Here is a 19,309-nt window from a genome sequence, read left to right on the forward strand (position 1 = left end):
ACATTCTGGGAAACAAAATCTGAAGCAAAAACAGAAAAAGGGTTGATGATGATTTCTGGATCCCAGAATGCTTTGCATGAGGCTGATATTGTATAGTTTTATTCTGTAAAGATAAAGACTTGTTAATATTTAAAATTTATTTAACTTTGAAAAAACACTTGCCAGTAAATAACATAAATGTAAATCTACGGTAAATTACCGGCAACCCAGCTGCAATACCATTGTAATTTCTACGGATTTTTTTTACAGTGTACGTCTACGTCATGCTGGTTTATGTTTGAATGAGATCTGCGTTTTGATCACAGAGTTCTTCATATAAAGTCATCGCTTCAGTTCATCGCAAAGTTTGCAACGCAAATTATTTGTAATACTTTTATACTGTTTTATGCAATAAATACATGACTGTACTTTTACTTACGTGTTGTGTTTATATGGTTGAGAAGTGGATGGGGTTTAGGGTAAGAATGAGGGTGTGGTTTGATGCTCAGAAATATCTTTAAAACCATAAATGTTTATGAAACCGTTTCTACGTTTACAAATTCATAAAATTAAATGTTTTATCTGATGTATAATGCAAAAATCTTAAAACTTAACAACAGGTTAAGCTACTTCCGCTAGAGGACACTAATCCCTTAATACCTCACTTTACGTCGTAATAAGGTGCTTGCACAAACAACCTATGAGGTCGTTATTTTTTGGAGGACAGTCTCAAACAGTTGCAAAATCACTGAAGATAACAACTAGTAATATTGCAAACGATGCAAATCAGAATGAAAAAATCAAGAAACTGAACGGCTCATTGGGGGCGCTGTGATCCATTTGTATTCAGATCCAAGTACTCACAACAATTGGGATACAAGTGTGCAGCATCGTTCATGCAATTCATCTTCCGTGCACTAAGATGACAAAAAAATGGCATGGCGTTTGTATTTCTAAATGGCCTTAGGACAGGATTAAGCATATTTAAGCGAAGGTATTTGATGAACATGTGATGAACACGCCAAGAGCATTCGGTTAATATCATTATCTCATTTTTTGAAAGAGGAAAGGTGGCATTTAGCGACTTTAACATCTGAGCTCCCTAAAATGTCATTTACAGAAGACTGACGCTGCGTCCGAAACCGCCTACTTCCATACTATATAGTAGGCAAAATAGTGCTTTTTGCATACTATATACACTGTAAAAAAATTCCGTAGAAATGATAGTGATATAGATTTAAATTCATGTTATTTACTGGCAACATTTTGTTCAAAGTTAAATGAACATTAAACATTTATAAGTCTTTGTCTTTACAGAGTAAAACTAAAAAAACTGCATCAAGCAAAGCATTCTGGGAAACAAAATCTGAAGCAAAAAACAGAAAAAGGTTGATGATGATTTCTGGTTCCCAGAATGCTTTGCATGAGGCTGTTATTGTATAGTTTTATTCTGTAAAGATAAAGACTTGTCAATATTTCAAATTTATTTAATTTTGAACAAACTCTTGCCAGTAAATAACATAAATTTAAATCTACGGTAAATTACCGGCAACCCAGCTGCAATTTCTACGGAATTTTTTTACAGTGTAGTATGGTAGTAGGCGATTTCGGACGTAGCTTGATTCCCTATCCGGTTGTTAAGTGATGACGTAAGAAATATTGTTTCCGGGTCCAAACCTCCACTCATTTCAACAGAGGATATTATTTTAACAGCCGATTCCATTCCAGTCTCCATGCTTGCGTTATCCGCTTGTTAAGTCATGACATAAGGAATACCGTTTCCAGCTCCAAGCCACCACTTTTAAACGTGCACCATTTATGAGCACTATTTATTCATAGCACACATTTAAGTGACATTTTTTATAAACTCACGGGTAAACTGCAGTCTTAGTCTCCCAGAGAGCCGCCAAGATGCAGCAGGTTATATTTTAAACAAAAGGGATAGTTTGCCTCAGCTCGCATGTAACGCATAAAACTGAAGAAATACATAAGGATTACTACTAGTTTATGTTTAGACTTTGGACTGATGCGAGAGCGCGTGCACGTGAGACAGAGAGAAGCGCAGCTGCTTATGACGCACTGGTTTTATTTCAGATGTGTGAGAGTGTTAAGTCCATGTGCATCCAAGAAGGAATCCTCTCTCTACAAGCTCTCTCTCGTAAAGTAAAGCCCACAAACCCCCATGCGAGGAAAAGCACACAATGTGCATGTTAATGTGAAACTATAATAATAATAATAATAAATAATATGGCATATCATTTTTTGTCTTTCAAAAAAAAAAAAAACGAGAATCGAATCGAACCGTGACCTTAGAATCGTAAATGTAATCGAATCGAGGATTTGGAGAATCGTGACACCCCTAGTTTTGGGTGTGTCTTTAAAATGCAAATGAGCTGATAAATGGCAGTGCTGTGGTTGGATAGTGCAGATTAAGGGCCGGCATTATCCCCTTATGACATCACAAGGGGAGCCAAATTTCAATGACCTATTTTTTACATGCTTGCAGAGAATGGTTTACCAAAACTAAGATAGAAGCACAGGGGACACAATTATAGCACTTAAACATTGAAAAAGTCAGATTTTTATGATATGTCCTCTTTAAGCACCTTTATTTTTAGGAGTGTTCATATACTTTCCCAAAATCTAAAATCTGTTTGCACTGTAACATAAAACAGAAGTGTTTACTCTTTATTTGAAACCTAACTGCGATGTCAATCTGAACAGTAAATGTATTTGAATGTTTTTGAATGAACCAAAACTTTAGCTCTGAATTAATTCACACTGTTGAATAAGAGGGACTGAGTGCCAATAAACACACATGCAGGAACGTGAAATTAAAATACTTTTGTGGAATGGCAAAGATTTGGAAAGTATCTTTGTGGAAATATCCTTAGGTATATAGTATGTAGTAACAGGAATGGGAGGTGAATTATGAAATCACTTGAGCCGGAAATGACCAAGGGACTGGTTGTGTAACATAATGTGTAACGCCTACCACATCTTCAACCCCCATCTTCATTTTTTTTTTGTTGAGAAAACAAGAACCTGTGAGCGAGAAAGGCAAATCTCCTCCTTCCAGCATTAAAAGCATCTTGTTTGGATAAGGGAATACTTCAGACCTCAAGTCCCTGGAATGCATTGTGAAAAAAGGTTCAAAATTCATTCATCTTTCACGCTCCTCAGATTGCAGACACTTACGGAAAAATGTGCACTAGTGACGGTAACTCCTCCCACTCTTCCCATAAACCTTTCAGTTCCACTGCTTTCCCAAGAGAAATGCTTTCGCATACCGTGACAGCAAAACACGCAAAGACTTTGGAACAGCTCCAGCACCACTAATTGTGCATATAGGAGGTTTCTCCTCTGGGTGGGTTCAAAGGAAAAAACATATGTGACAATGTGAAAATATTGTGATTAACATATGACAATGATTGTATGCTACCAAACATTTGGACAATTCTTTATTACTTTTTACATTACCAGGTATACATTTTATCATTATATATGTTCCCTGTGATTGAACCCACAACCTCTTGTGCTGCTAATTCAATGCACAAGCATATTTAACACATATTACAAGAATAATAGTAAGGTTAAAATAAGAAATAGAAGTATAGGAATATAAAAAAAAATTACATATTACAAAAACTTTTTTACAAGTAGCCACCCTGTTTCTAGACCTTTATCTCGGCCATAGAACTTTCTGAGGAAAAACGCATGGAATGCTTTTCTTCAATTACTGGTCTGAGTTGTAGAGACTGAAAAATCTTGATTTATTATGTAATGACAGTGATCACAAGCAGACAAAGAAAACAGCTACTCACACTTTGGATTTTACCGTTTAATTTTATAACAGAATGCACACTTTTAAAAAGATTTAAACTAGAGCAAGGCTTGTTTTTTTCCATGGTCAAACATCTAATCAGGAAAAAGATAAGTGCTTTTTTGAATATTTTTAGCTTCACCTATTTTAGGCATCAAACCGATAACCCCTCGAGAGGACTGAGGTGCGTTTATATAACCTGTTATGGCATTCCACAGGGCACAGCAGAAGACTGATTAACTACATTACTGTAACAGCTGCAGTCACAATATGACTCACAAAAAGAGTGGCCCTCGATGTCGGTCCTTCACATGGTGCTCTCTATAGATTTATTTCTGAAATAAAATTATTTTGTGATTGACATCAGGGGCTAAACACAATTACATTGGACTAAGGTCTATTCTACATAGGCGGGGCTTGACGGGAGGTGGCCCCCATTGGCTAAAAGTATTTTTACAAAATAAATTACATTCCACAACAACTAAACACATAATTTAACTTATTATACATTTTAAAATGTTACTTTGTAACACAATTGTGTATCTGTTAATAATATCTGCATTTATGATAATGCTGCACTCTGTCTGCATAAAAAATGGTTACAGCAAGAGAAATTTGACGGATTATAGTATTTTTATTGAAAAATATATAATATAAAGGTAGACATTTTTTACTTTGTGTTAGTTACAAAAAAAAGTATTTATCAGGTTTTATTTTTATATAAAAAAAATAAATCAAAAGCACTTGTTCCAGTATAAATTCTATGATAGACCAGTCTGGCCCCCTAAACTCAAATGTTAAGCTACGCCAATTTTTTTTAACCCAACATTGGGTCAAAATGGAGGAGTCCGGCCTGTTGGGTTGGTTTTAACATACTTTGTGTTAATTCAAGGGAGGACTAAGCACTTAATTTGCATAACTTTTAAATTCAAGTTGTAGATAAATGCATTTTTAAACTGAGAAACCCAATCATGTCACTGCCTAAAAAAATCCATTTAATGAAATCTGCACAGATTTCCCACATGCGGGTGGGTCAAAATAGCCCAGAGTATCAAAAACAATGGGACTTCCTGGTAAAACACTTATGGCCTATAATGTACTGTTAATAAAGTCCCCACAAGACCAATCGGCTCTCATTCTCATTTCGAAATCATCAACTCCCAGTCACGCACTGAAGTGGTCAAAGACTGTAAACAAACACCGCTGCAATAATAAAAACCTGAAAAAGAATTAACCATCACTTGCTGCCATCTTGTGGCATACACATCCAATTGAAAGAATCCCCAACAAGCTGTTTTTATTAAAATTGATTCTTTTATTTAGAATGTCTTTCACACCACAAATAAATCATTAAAACAAAACTTTATAAAAGTGCCTTTATGGCATCACATTTATTTCTTCATAAATTAATTTATAATAAGTGACACCTACAAATGCCTGCACAGCTGCCCAGCACATGGTTTTAAAATAAGTGTCTAAGAGCGGTTTTTGCTGATCCAGTGATATCGGTCCACCCTTGGACCAGAGAAGCCATAGGAGGGTCTGTAGCCCTTAAAACTTTTATGAGGTGGGTACTGGCCACCTGAAGAATGCTGCTGGTAGCCCTCATTGGCAAAAGGCTTTCTTTTAGGGTACGGTGCCCAGTTTTGTGAGGGTTGGGGTGCTCCAAACTCACTGAACTGAAAGGCAGCAGATTTAAGAAAACTCAGAGTATTGTAAAGAAAAGCCTAGCCAGAACATAATTCTGGGCCTTACCTGATAGACGCTGTTGGGGTTGGAAACAGTGGGGATGCATTTGGGTTCTGGAACTGAAAGACTGCTGCTATTGGTGCTGATGCTTGTGCTGATACTGATGCTGCTACTCATACTCGTGTTGCTTCCTTCCTCATCGGAGGAGGTTCCAGAGTGATAGTCCGATGAAGCCCGTTCAACTGCATTATTTATCCTACGAGAGAATTCCCCATCCCTTTTCTGACCCTCCAAAAGGGTCACACAAAATGGGGTTGACTTCTCACCATACCTTAAAGAAAAAAAGCAATCAATTTCTAATGCCGTGCAATCAAATTAGCATTACTAGTAGACATAAGAAAGTAGCATTACTACAGTACCTATATAACAGTTTATTACATTAAAGCCTATTCAAACCACAGCAAAATGTTTACCGGCATGACACTTCTCCAGGATCAACCCAAATGGTCATTTCCTTCGGTAAGCCAAGATCATCATATCTAACACCACTCTGGGAGCAGGCACGCTCGATCACCAGATCCTTCAGTTGAGATCGGTTCATTCTTAAACACCTGAGATAAAAAAGCTGAGTCACTTTAGGAAGACCACAATTTTCCCACAAATAAAATTAAGGCTGCTCACCGAAAAGCTTGTCCTTTGGACGGGTTATCTGGGTACCAATGGCTTTTATAATTTTCAAAGAGTACTGCAGTTAGTTCCACAGCAAATTTCTCCCTACTAACATGATCGAGCTTGCCATGTTTCTTTGCCAACCTCGCAATGAAAAACACAGTCGCTGCAATCTCCTCTTTCATTTTCAAACAATAAAATAAAGACTCAGTGGGACAAGAATAATCGTTAAAAAAATTAAAAGTGCTATAAAACTACAACAGCTATAAACAGACTTCTGACCCTTAAATATCACTGTGCTGTTATCTGTTTTAGCTGTGCCAACTCAAGCCCCACACTAAAATTTGGATTCACACCCAAAACCAGTCAGGGTCTTTTTAATGCCTCAGCACATGCTAATTGGTAATTAGCTTAAACAGGTGTTTCCAATTTTAAGACCAGTGTGTGACAATTGCACACAATTAAGTCTATAATCACATGGCAACTTTTTCTTCATTATTCCATGTGATATGGTGAGGTACCACAAACATAAAGGTTATAACTTTTATTTGTGCTGATAATAATAAATATCTGTAGTGTGAATTTACATTTACAAATAAAAACAAAGCTAAAGTTACAGTATAAACTTTTTACTGTTTGTTTGTTTGTTTTTTACATTATTTAGGCAACATATTAACAGAAATAAAGGTTGTTTACCTAAAATGCAGTACGCTACTTATTAAAAAATATATATTCAAGAACGTGATGAAATTAAAACTGGGTTTTTTGCCTATGCTGTGAGTGCAAGCCTAGACCTGTCTGTAAATGAATGAAATGGTTTCTCTGGAAACTTAGCCCAGCGAACCATTGTTCACTATAAACACTGTGTATGTAGCCTTATTGCCTACCAACAGTTAACAACATAACCCTGTGTTGACATAGGGCCGGTTAGAAGTATTTTGCTGTCTCCTAGGCTAGGTGCACATGACTTTTGTTACTTTTAACCTAAGGAATGATAACAGTTATTGTCTATTCTATTAAACCCTAAGGGGTGGTTTAACGGACAGGGATTTGACTAGTCTAAAATAAATGTAAGAGCTGTCCTAACTGAAAACAACTTGCACTCACATATCTTAAAATACATCAATTTGTTTTTCCTTAGAATGCACACAAGTAATGTTTTAGTAACGCGTGTTTGTTAAAATTAGTTATTCTTACTAATTAAACTAAGGCCTGTTTTAAGCTAATCCCTGTCCAAGAACCAACCCCTATATGTAATTATCTTTAATAATTCCAACTCCAAATTCTGATTGGATGAGGCTCGTTTTTATTTCTTTAGGCTTGTTTGACTTCATGAGGCGCTGCACCGACAGCCACATGACGTCAAAGAACCGCGAGCACAATTCGAGAAATCATACGAAGTGTAATTTCGTCTCGCTCTCGCGGCACTTTGACGTCATCCGCCTGTCAGTTCTGGTGGCGCCGCATGAGATCGAACAAGCCTTTTAACTGCACGTTCTGTATGCGTCAGTGTTGCTTGGCGACCATAAACCGCCTAAAGGTAGAATAATGGACTTATTTGACTGAAGAATCATTTGTTTTGATTATTGAGAGTTATTAATAAACCAAATTGGATTCACTTACAAAACCAAATCGGGTTCACTTACATTTATTACGAATGTCGATATGTATAAATTGTCCCTTTTTCAAATAAATAAATAAATAAATATTAATTAATTAATAAACATGTGTGCACTTTTTATGCTGTTTTGTTATTGTTTTTTAAAATCAATAAGTAAGTTGTAAGTTATTATTGGCTATACTGCAGTCAAGTGCTTTAAAACACACTAAGTTCATTAAAGGGATAATTCTGTCATCATTTTCTCACTCTCATGTGGTTACAAACCTGAATAAATGTCATGAGCCCCATTCACTTCCATAGTATTCTTTTTTATTACTATGAACCCGGGGCTCATGATCAGTTTGGTTACAAACATTCATCAAAATATCTTCTTTCGTGTTTATCAGAACAAAGTCATTTATACAGGATTGGCACAACATGAAAGTGAAAAAATAATGACAGAATTTTCATTTTTGGGTGAATCTGGCCTATCCCTTATTAAATTACTGTTGCATAGCTTATCATCATTTTACCGCGCTCATCACTGTGTCTCCTAAGAAATAGCGCCAGGTTCTGGTGCTGTGAGCGCCGCAATTCGCGCTCGTGAGCATCCCGCCTCAAACGGCGCTGAATTTAAACATGCGCCTATAAATACTGATGGGGTGTGCTGGAATCCGAGGCAGAAACATGAGATCACACAGAACTGCTGTCTTCAGGTGAGAGTCACACAATATATTTGCTTGTTTATTTCTCAGCCTGTAAATTACTTTGTTTTACTAAGAAATTATCAAAACTTTATGAAAGTGTATTTGCGTTAAACCCCACCTGGAAATGTGACGTCAGCCGGGTCATAACAACTAGAAATGAACACAAACTTCAGTGTGTTGACGCATTTCTCAGATTCTGCGACTCATGTTAAGATGATGGTCACATTTTATTTAGGAATTATTTTAAGACTGCTGTCTTCACTGTTGGTATGTAAATGATACATTTTTAAATAATATTCTTTTTTGCGTTTATGTTGCATGGCTCATTGAACTGAGAATATTAAAACATAAGCATTATATTATAATATAATAAACTGTTGGGGTTGGTTTGTAGGCAGTGTTGTTAGCTGATTGTTTTATGTAAGCTACAATCACTAACCATACTGCCAACACAACGACCTGCAAGCAAACACAATAGGCCTCTTAAAATAATTTACTGTACCTGCTGTTCTGATCATGTAAGACTGACAGCTAAAACTGCTACTAACCTATATCTGCAACTAGTTATGAGATCTTCAATCAAGAATTCATGTGGTTTCTTCTGGAGATAAAACGTAATTTTGCTGTGTGGTCACCAGGCAGTGTAGTTAGTTGATTACAACAATGTTTTTAGTAATCACTAACCTCACTACCAGGTGAAGACCAGTTTTATAACAACTACAATTACTTTTTGCTGTTTTTCTCTGTAAACTTTGTAACGACATCCAAAGATTCCAAATAAAGTAATAGTTAAATGCATAGCCTATTTTTTGTCCGTTTGTATTTGATTATTGATTAGGTTAGCATATGTTTCCAGTATGCTAAGTATAACTTCCGAGTTATGAAAAATAGAATGTTTCTACTATGCCTTAATTAAACACGACTTGTAAAAAATAAAGCAAACTTTTTGATGATCAGGTTTTTTAACTGGACTGAAATTATTTCTTAAACATCTTTCTGTAGTAAGCAACGCACTTCCGTTTATCAGGGAGCGTTTGGTCGCCGTGACAACCGTAACACGTCCCAACCGTAACACGTCCCACAGTGGTTGTTTAGCTTTAGGTAAGACAGCTAACTTATATGGCTAAAGAAGTAGATGAAAACGCTTTAGACTCTCTTTCAGAAATCGAAAAATATTATACAATTTTTGATGGAGCGTCAGAAGAAGATGTGGCATATGCAAAGGTTTTCTGGAACTCTCTCTCCTTACAGCCACCAATAGAGCCTCGTCTCGTTTCTGCTGATGTAAGGCAACGATTGAAAGTCGCCAAAGCTCCTGGCTGTAAGTCTGACATGAGCAGCAATTATAAAAAAGGGGGTTACACTTTACAGTATGGTTGTATTTTACTAATGCATTAACAGTCGCAATTTGTGATTTTAAAAATGTATCAGTAAATGCTGAAATTTAGCATTTATTAATCTTAGTTCTTGGCTAATTCATTAAATGAAATTGAAATTAAAAACGATTTAATATTTTTTACAAATTATTTATCTGTGAGCTTCATTATTTTTTCCAATTCATGTGCCCTCATAATCTTACACCTTCCTCAAAACGATCTCTCTTTACTTCCGGTCATGGGGCTATGGCAGGTGGGCGGTGCCGGGGAAAGATAACAGCACAAGACATCAAACGGAAAATATGAACATTGTAGTCATTAGTAGGAAAATTTGCAACACGTTATAATAAAGTGTCCTAAATATGTTAATGAGAGAAATATCTTTGGTGTCTAGCCTGAAGAGAAAGAAAAACTGGACTTGATAAGCATTTTGGGGGGAAATGGAGGGAATAAAGGTCTAATGCTGCGTTTCAGATCCCATCCAAACCATTGGGACGTGGTACTTATCCTTCCTGAAGTGTACTAGCTCCTACTTCAAAGCGTTCCAGGCAAATGAAATGAAACGTAAACAGAAAACATTGACGACCGCCGCGCTAAGCTTCATGCTAACAGATAATAACAACAATTTCACGCCATAATATAAAAAAAACAAGTTGTGTTCAAACTTCAGTGTCTAAAAACCCAACAAGCAGAGTACAGTACAGTTTATAGCCTATTCGTTGAAGCTTTACCTCTTACGACGCAAGACTCCATGGGCGCCGCCCTTATCCTCCGATTTAATTTTGCGAAGTCGGGGTAGGTCGAACTCCCCCAAGTTCGCCAGTAGGAGGTTTCTCTTCGACAGGCATTCAGTGCAGCATTAGCAGTGGCGGCTCGTGATTGCTCATCAAAGGCACGCTAATTCAAAATAAGTGTTCGGAGTGTCTTGTATGTTGCTTGCGTTTTCAAAATATGTTTTTGCTGCGTTATGTAAACCATGTGCATCACATGTTTTGTCACAAGTGCCTGCTGCACACGCGTCAAAACCGTTTATGATAAAAGAGACGCTCACGTTCACAAAATACTCGCAAGACACTCCCTTAACAGTAAACTCTGATTACGCATGAGATTTTGCGAGTATCTGGCTAACGCGAGTGTCTCTTTTATCATAAACCCTTTAGGCGTGTCTGCAGCAGGCACTTATTTTGACAAGACACGTGATGCACACAGGATCTCTCGAAGCGCAAGACATATATTTTGAAAAAAGGAACCACACACATGACGGGCTACATACATGTTGTGACGAACTTTGCATCAAGCGCTCTTGAAAAAATACGTCAGCGGCTGCCCCTGGGTCTTAGACCTTGTTTACACAGTTTTTCCAAAATCCGATTTTGTTGAATATCCGATTGGAATCCAATTACCTGTAAGAGATGTGTGAACGGCCAAAAACCTCATGAAATTTTTTTTTCGAATCCGTTTCAGGCTACATCCAGAGGTGGTTTGAAATCTGTTTCAAATTGCATTTCTGGAAATCCATTTCAGTCTGATCACATTTGTGTAGCTTTTTGGTTACGTCATGCTGTCACGTCACATAAACGCAACCCCAGCGCGAACTTTGGAATAGTCAATTTCTGACGAAATTATAGGGGTATTTGGGAAAGTCCATGTATTGGGGAATATAGTTTCTACAACATCTGACCTCAAGTCAGAATGTCGTGCCAGGGTGAACAGGGCAGGACGCTCATGTCACACAGATCGCAACTGAGCAGTGATACACAATAAGGACAGTAAGTCTGCTAAATTGGATATGCACCAACATCGAATATGGACTGACATTGTAAACAAGCTATTAGATTATTGTTGCAGTATTTTAAGGATTATTTAAAAGAATAGAGAGATCCTAACCCACACTCCTAATCAGTAGGTGGCGGTAATGCACCTAAAAGCTGTTTGCAAACCGACAATAAAACTCCAGAAGAACAACAACAACAACATGATCAACTTCCAATGATCCAATCAGTTCTCCATGGATGAATTGAAGTCAGGCCCTATCTTTTATCATTTCAAAAGCCATTTCACTCAGATATACACGACGAGAAGATGAGACAATCGCTACTTCTGTTTCATTGTGACAACCTTACTGTAAAGTGTTATTGTAAAAATTATATACTTCTGTTAAAGGATTTATCTTCATGAAAGTGTTCTTCAAGTGTTCTTTTGTGCAGTTAGAAGAAATTATGACTTTATGGATTGAAATTGATTGGCACTTGCTTGTGTATTCTAGAATTTAAAAAATTTGTGGTGGCGAATCTTTTTTTATTTTTAAATAACCAAAATCTAAATGATCTTTTATTACATTTCTTTTAGCAACAAATGCACCCTTTAAACTGGCTTCTTGGCCAGGTAAGTAGACTATAGTGTGTTGGGTTTTATTGTAGGCTACTAAAGCAGATATTATTACAATTTACATCAGCCTGTATGTTTGCTTGACAGAGACAGATGATTTTCAACAAAATGCTTACTTGAAGCAAAAGCAAGAGGAAAAGCAGAAATACATGGAGATGGTGAGGTCCCATTTGTTTCAAATGCATCACAAGTTCAATGATGGCACTTTTAAAGCTATACAATTCATGATTATCTGAGGAAAATAAAAATTGTTACATTATACAAGAGTGCTAGATGACATTATACAAGATCTTCCAGATGGATATTATTTAAAAACCCGTCAGGAAGCGTTGAAAAAATGCTAAGCCTGTGTTTGTGTTGTAGCCCTATAGGTTTTCCTTTTTATTGTTACAGCAAAACTCTAAAATTGAAAGTTGAAAAAAGCAACCATACCATGTAAATCTGTCCTATTGCACACCTCAAAGTAAACAACTAATACATTTGAGTGTGCTGAGTTGTTCATGTGGTTGTACAATAAATGCATCGGTATGAAAGCATTCACACTGGACAAATAATGAATGTTATGAACAGAATGTTTAACAGAAAATCCTGTAGTGTTGATTGGAGAAGCCCCAGCTTCAAAGTTGCAATTTTACCATGTTATAATAAACTATCTATATGGTATTTTGAGCTAAAACTTACAAATATGTACTCTGGGGACACCAAAGATTTATTTTACATCTTTAAAAGGCTTTTGAAATATCCCCTTTAAAGCAGTACAGTGCAGCATAAAGATAATGAGTTGAGCTGTGGTGGGGTGTTATAGATTGCTTATGAAAGATGATTTGATATGGGGGAGTGGTTTCTGAGTGGATCTGGCAAGCGGGTTTTGCCAGTTTGAGTATAATGCTCAGCATGCTGCGTTAGCAAAAGAAGTCTCCAAGGACCATCACAGATATGAAATGAAAGTCTGCCATATACTGTCCTGTCACTGAATGGCTCGACTGTTTAAAACCCTACCCCAAAGTCCAGTGCATAACTTCATCTGTGCAACATGAATTATTATGCAACTTAAGGAGATGTAATTAATCAGACCTCTGTCTATTAGGCAGATGCTTATATAGCTTATTATTGAGCTACAATAATAAGACTTACAAATGTGGCAGACCAATAAAAATGCTCATTTAGTGCATTTGAAAGGGTGGTCTTTTTACCAGTATCCCACCATTACCAGCAAGTTTACATTTGTAGCAAGTTTTCCACCATGCATGTTGTTCTAAACCTGTATGACATCTTTTATTTTGATGAATACAAAAGAAGATATTTTGATAAATGATGGTAAGCACACAGTTGAAGGTACCCATTGAATTTCATTGTACTTAATTTTCCTACTATGGAAGTCAATGGTTACAATCAGCTGTGTGTCATAACCATAATTTATATGATGCAAAATATCTTCTTTTGTATTCATACAGGTTTGTAACAACATGAGGATGAGAAAATGATGTGTGAAACATCCCTAACCCAACATACTGTAACATAACTTTTGTTTCTTAGCTTTTTTCCCTGCCAGCGTTTAAAAAAAAAAAAGTTGCCAGCTAGTTTAAATACACTGTAAAACCTAAAAGTTAACTCAACTCAAACCATTTAAGTAAACAGGTTGCATTAATTTTAAAACACATACAGTACATTTGAGTACTGTGAACTTAAACAAATTGAGTCATATGCAGTTATGCACTTATATTTAAGTTCAATCTACTTAATATAAGTGTATAATTGCACATGACTCAAGTTCACAGTACTTACATTTATGTGTTTTAAAACTTAAATTGTCTAATGCAACCGGTTTACTTAAATGGTTTGAGTTAAGATAACTGTTAGGTTTTACAGTGATAAACATACAATACAGTATATCAAATGAAAGAACAGACCCTCTGCTTTCAAAAAAAAGTTTCATCCTTTGTTTATTTGTTCTCTTTTTTATCACCTCTTTATCAAATGTGTAGGTTTCTTCGAAACTGAGTTAATTGCATTTTTGTTAAGGACTTTTGTTAGAGATCACATTCAGAATGATGATCAAAACCAAGCATGCCGCACAAGCCCTGAAAATTGAAGCCAAAACATCTCGATCGTCCCCAGTGACTGGTCCCAGTATAGGTCATAAACCCCGCCTCCCCCATGTTATTCAATGGGACTTGAGACCAAGTAAACACTTCAATTATCTTTTTTCCGAAGCTGGTTTATGTCATTTACTGTAGTTTGATGTAAATTCAGTTGTTTGTTTTTTAAATAAGTTTGTTTTTAGTTACTTATTTAATGCTATAAAAACAGTGGTGTCACATCATGATTGACAGCTGTGATATGTGCATTCTGCGAGGGCGGGGCATTGATTTCACGGCTTTACTTCCAGCTCACTACTGCGCAGGACTGTTCCCAAAATCACTACTGCGCAGACTCAAGACCTAAGATGTCAGTTCTGTTTTGAGATAACTTGTCAATGGCGGGGAAAAATTAGTGGGAAGTGCTCCGAGATGTAGTGCAGACGGCTTTCGGGGACCCAAGTTTAAGTCCTGGTTTGGGGTCCTTTGCCGGTCATGTTCCCATCTCTTCACTATGTACTTTAATGTTCTCTCCTCACAATACTGTTTATCAATTAAAGGTCCATTAAAGAAGCTCAAATTGCCCTAAAGCAATTTTATCAAAGTCATTTCAGCTAAAGCAACAAGCACACAGATTGGCAAACCCTTCAGACTCTGTAGAGCCCCTCCCCAAACAATCTTCAATATTTATTGATTAATGATTGGTTCTTTTAACCAAAAGGCAGGACTTACGTCACCAGATCGACCATATTGAACATTGCATTTTCCCCTGTTCATACAGTAACATTCAATCCAACATCTTTGGCACAATGACAAGATCTGGATTCAGTGTAAACACATCTGAAATGTTTATGCTTGGCATAACCAGACAATAAAATTATGCCGATTGATTGTCCACTTTAGTGCGCCCCTCAATGGTTTCAAGCAGAGCCCTCCGATGAGTCTGTAGATTTAATTTAAAGCCTTCCTTTGCTGTCTGACTCGTGTAAATTTTCTCACAGAGGAGCCAGATGTAATGCTATCTTTCTGGCCGGCTTACTTAGGGGCCTTTAGCCTTTCCAAAGCCCTGCATTTGTGCAGTGATGAATCTTTCTGATGAGCCGCTTTCTCTCCCAACACTGCACTAACCACAACTACTAATCAGATTAGAAGGAAATCACTGGACTCGCAGATCAATTCATCTCAGTATGAGAATAAGGGACTATTGATTTATCTTTTTGCAAGGCACTGCTAAAGCAAAAAAGCGTTTAAGAAGAAGCAGCTTTTGTCACCCAGTTTGATGGCAGAGCACTTTTAATTCTTTCATATTTGATTCTCTGTGGTTAAATTAAATAATCTTTTAAATGCATCTATATAATTGGTAAAAAATAAGGATCATTAGGTCATTGTAATTGGGACACAGAAAATGTTTTTTAGTTTGATCAGCAACTCATTAAAAGTGACATCATGTATACTTCTTCAGTACAGTAATGCATCTTTCATGTGCTCTGTCCTACTACATCATACACAAGCTGGAGTTTGTGTTCTGTCCAATTATGTGTCGTCTTAAGATATAATGAAAAGTGGTATAGAGCAGTGGGCAGTGCCCTTTCTGTAATGTTTCGGCATTCCCACTCTGAGTAATCAACCTGGAAAGCCCAAGATGTACGGCTCTCCGGAGGACAGATCCATTTTATGAGATTACTCTCAGTTAATTAACCTCCTTCTCAAATCTTCTTAATCAGACAGTTGATAGCGTAAAGCTATTTTTCTACAAAGGAGCATTTAAAGATTGAATACAAAAACATTATTTAGTGTGTTAAATTGAATAGTTCACAGTGTAAAATGTAATCATATATACCTGCCATATTCAATAAGAATTTTATTAGTTTTAGCAGATGGCAATGTGACAGATGTTTACATATAATCAACAGAGCCATTACATTACACTATTATAAATGATTAACCTGCCTTACAATGACATTGGCTTGAAATATGGTCACTGTGTACAAGCATGTAATGAAATGCCATTAAATGAAGCCAGCGCTGCAGCCAGAAACTATGGGTGCTAAATCAAAATTATGAGGTTGGTTTAGTAAGCGCAGGCATCCCGTTATTCAGCAGTACTGTTGCACTCAAAAATTTTTTCCTTCTATTATGTATACTTTATATTAAACTTTATTTCCACTGGCGGCTCGTGACTGCTCATCCGAGGCACACAAATTCAAAATATGTGTTTGGAGTGTCATGTGTGTTGCTCGTGTTTTCAAAAAATATGTGTTTGTTGCGTCATGTGAACCACGTGCATCATGTGTTTTGTCAAAATAAGTGCCTACTGCACACGCGTCAAAACACATTTATTATAAAAGAGACGCTCACGTTCATGAAATACACGCAAGACACTAACTTAACAGTAAATTCTGATTACGCATGAGATTATGCGAGTATCTGGCAAACGCGAGCGTCTCTTTTATCCTTAACCCTTTTGACGCATCGGCAGCAGGCACTTATGTTGATAAGACACGTGATGCTCACTCGACTCGCCGAACACATATTTTGAAATTACGAATCACACACATGACGGACTACATACATGTTGTGACGTAATTTCTTGTAAAGCAATGAAACCTTAAAAAAGCACTTAAATGCAAAGCACTTAAATTACAAATAAATGCAACTTAAAGGAACAGTTCACCGAAAAATGAAAATTCTGTCATCATTTACTGTACTTAGTACTTACCCTCATGTTGCTCCAAACCTGTATAAATTTTTTCCCTTTTCTGAACACAAATTATTATATTTTAAACTGGGGCACCATTCACTTCCATAGTATTCTTTTTTTCCTATATGGAAGTCAATGGTGCCCCAGATCTGCTTGGTTACATTCTTAATTCTTTGTATTCAGCAAAACAAAGAAATTTATGCTAGTTCACAATTTGTAGGCGATGACAGATTTTTTGGTGAACAATCCCTTTAAATGCTGATCTGACAAATGGCAACAAACACAGACAATCTAATTTTGAATTAACAGGTTTGTTTGCTTTTTTGGATTAGTGTGAATTAGCCTTAAGTGTATGAAATCTTTTACAAATGGGCATTGCTGTCAGTGCCAACAGAGCTGTCCAGCTATCCACTTCAATAACTGTTATGCAATACCCTGATTGTGCATATTTGTTTTTATTTAGGCCAAGAAACGAGACCAGATTATTGACCTACTGAGACGGCAAAGGAACGAGAGAATCAAGGTATGAATAATAAAGTATATACCAGATTTGACACCATTGCAGAAAGTTGCTTTCAGGTTTCAGTTTGTATTACACTAATTCTCATCTGAGGACTTTTGCTAACACAGCCTTTGCATATTTGGATGCTTCAGGACCGGTTTTCTCAGACAGCCAGTGTTTTATCTCTCTCCTATTCATTAAAGTGCCCTCGCTCGCACGCTCTCTCTCCCTTCCTCAGCACTTTTTTTCCCCAGAGCCTCAGCGTTTCTTAGGGCATCCTCCTCTGTGGAGATGGAGAGTAAATGAAAGGGTGGGCTTCCTCCACACTTTAATGTCTCTCTGGGGAGCAGTTTAATGATTACGGGTGGTGGTGCTTTATCCTGCTCCTATTGAGAGCCTTACAAACCTAGTTTATTAATACAGGTTTCACCGGAGTCAATTGTTTTTAGCAATTGCTATATATTGGTCACAATCTTGAGTCTATTTCTTTTGGAGAATGAAGTAGATGTTGAAGTAGATGGGTTTATCTGTGTCTATTTTAAAATGTTTTCTTTTGGGTACACTCACAGAAAGTCACATTTTGTAAAAGTTCTTAGTGTATTTTGTTGGTTGTGGTTTTTAAGATAGGAGAATAAATAAAGGTTTGCTTTATATTAAATGTTTTAACAGAAGGAGATGATTTCTCTCCAACACAAGCCAAGAAAAAATAACCCAGCAGAAAGGTATGTACCTTAGAAATATGTTAAATATATATATATAAAAATATTTAATTAATTGGTTTTGTTAGTAAAATATGTGAAGCATGTATAAAATGGTAAATTCTATAATTTAATGCATTATTCCAGTTAGTAAAGTAGTAATTAGTTTCCTAATAGTAATTTACTGCCACAGATCATAAGCGGAGCTAGTTTGCTGATGTTGCAACAGTAGAGTAAATCACTTCTGCGTATAAAAGGGAAAACACATACAAGAAGGGCTCAAACACAATATTATTTACTTATTACAGTCCAACAACTGTGAAGAAAATGTTTTTGCATAATGATTTCATATTTCCTTGAATAAATAACATACAAAAACTGAAGCCAATAATGATGGCTCGGTGGATAATCAACTGATGCAGATATTGATCTGAAATGTCTGATCTTTACCGTGCTGTACTTACAGTTCAAACGTATATTGATTAGCTGTCCTATTATCCAAAACAATCTCTTTACAGACAAATGCATCATTGCAAAATCCTTTCATTAATGTCATGTATCAGACTTTCATTAGCCTGTGTGGTGCATTGGTTTCTCGCAAGTTAAATCTGCACTTATTACATTTATGTCAAGTATTTCCAACATTATTATCTTCACAGTAGATCAAAATATGTGACTGAATTTTTACTGCATACATGCACAATAAAATGATTTTATATGCATAGATTTGGTTTGAACATGGGGGGGGGTTAAATAGCATGTTACATGAATCATTGTATAAATATTGTTGGGTTGCATTTGCTAGTTTTGATGGAAACTATACACCATCAAACATTTTGTATCAAACAAGTTTATACCAATTCTAAAAAAATGTAATATTTCATGTTTGTTGTATATAGACATGCTCCAAAGACCCTTTCATCATCTGCGGATGAAGACCAGAAAGAAGTTCAAAACCTCCAGTAATATTAAAGATCATTTGTAAGCAGTCCAACAAAATGTTATAATTACTAATGAGACTGGCCTACAATCCAAGTGGATTAAATAAATAAAAACGTTATTAAACTTAAACTGTAAACATTTTTACAACTGTATAGTG

General features: G+C 36.4%; 2 protein-coding genes across 2 annotated transcripts; one reads left to right on the forward strand and one right to left on the reverse strand.

Annotated features, from left to right (window-relative positions):
* Positions 1–5,214: 5,214 nt before the first annotated feature.
* btg4 (B-cell translocation gene 4) lies at positions 5,215–6,492 on the reverse strand. Its single transcript, XM_065284140.2, has 4 exons — positions 6,173–6,492; positions 5,965–6,102; positions 5,558–5,822; positions 5,215–5,481 (listed from the first exon to the last, which is right to left on the reverse strand). Exons 1-4 carry the CDS (start codon positions 6,343–6,345, stop codon positions 5,278–5,280), a joined length of 780 nt encoding a protein of 259 aa, XP_065140212.1. The 5' UTR covers positions 6,346–6,492; the 3' UTR covers positions 5,215–5,277.
* A 3,032-nt stretch (positions 6,493–9,524) lies between these two features.
* On the forward strand, positions 9,525–19,275 carry hoatz (HOATZ cilia and flagella associated protein). Its single transcript, XM_065284142.2, has 6 exons — positions 9,525–9,788; positions 12,193–12,228; positions 12,319–12,389; positions 17,474–17,533; positions 18,182–18,234; positions 19,110–19,275. The coding sequence occupies exons 1-6, from the start codon at positions 9,587–9,589 to the stop codon at positions 19,174–19,176; spliced, it is 489 nt and encodes a 162-aa protein (XP_065140214.1). The 5' UTR covers positions 9,525–9,586; the 3' UTR covers positions 19,177–19,275.
* The last annotated feature ends 34 nt before the right edge of the window (positions 19,276–19,309 follow it).

Source organism: Paramisgurnus dabryanus, chromosome 5 (genome assembly GCF_030506205.2).
Source record: "Paramisgurnus dabryanus chromosome 5, PD_genome_1.1, whole genome shotgun sequence".
In the NCBI taxonomy this organism is placed as follows: domain Eukaryota; kingdom Metazoa; phylum Chordata; class Actinopteri; order Cypriniformes; family Cobitidae; genus Paramisgurnus; species Paramisgurnus dabryanus.

What these genes read in the sequence shown, in the direction of transcription:
- hoatz (XM_065284142.2), top strand. Translation starts at nt 9,587, where the DNA reads ATGGCTAAAGAAGTAGATGAAAACGCTTTAGACTCTCTTTCAGAAATC. An exon ending in AGCAGAAATACATGGAGATG is followed by an intron (nt 12,390 to 17,473) that starts GTGAGGTCCCAT and finishes GTTTTTATTTAG; the next exon opens with GCCAAGAAACGAGACCAGAT. An exon ending in AAAGGAACGAGAGAATCAAG is followed by an intron (nt 17,534 to 18,181) that starts GTATGAATAATA and finishes ATGTTTTAACAG; the next exon opens with AAGGAGATGATTTCTCTCCA.
- btg4 (XM_065284140.2), bottom strand. Translation starts at nt 6,345, where the DNA reads ATGAAAGAGGAGATTGCAGCGACTGTGTTTTTCATTGCGAGGTTGGCA. An exon ending in TCCAAAGGACAAGCTTTTCG is followed by an intron (nt 6,103 to 6,172) that starts GTGAGCAGCCTT and finishes TTTTTATCTCAG; the next exon opens with GTGTTTAAGAATGAACCGAT. An exon ending in ACCCCAACAGCGTCTATCAG is followed by an intron (nt 5,482 to 5,557) that starts GTAAGGCCCAGA and finishes GCTGCCTTTCAG; the next exon opens with TTCAGTGAGTTTGGAGCACC.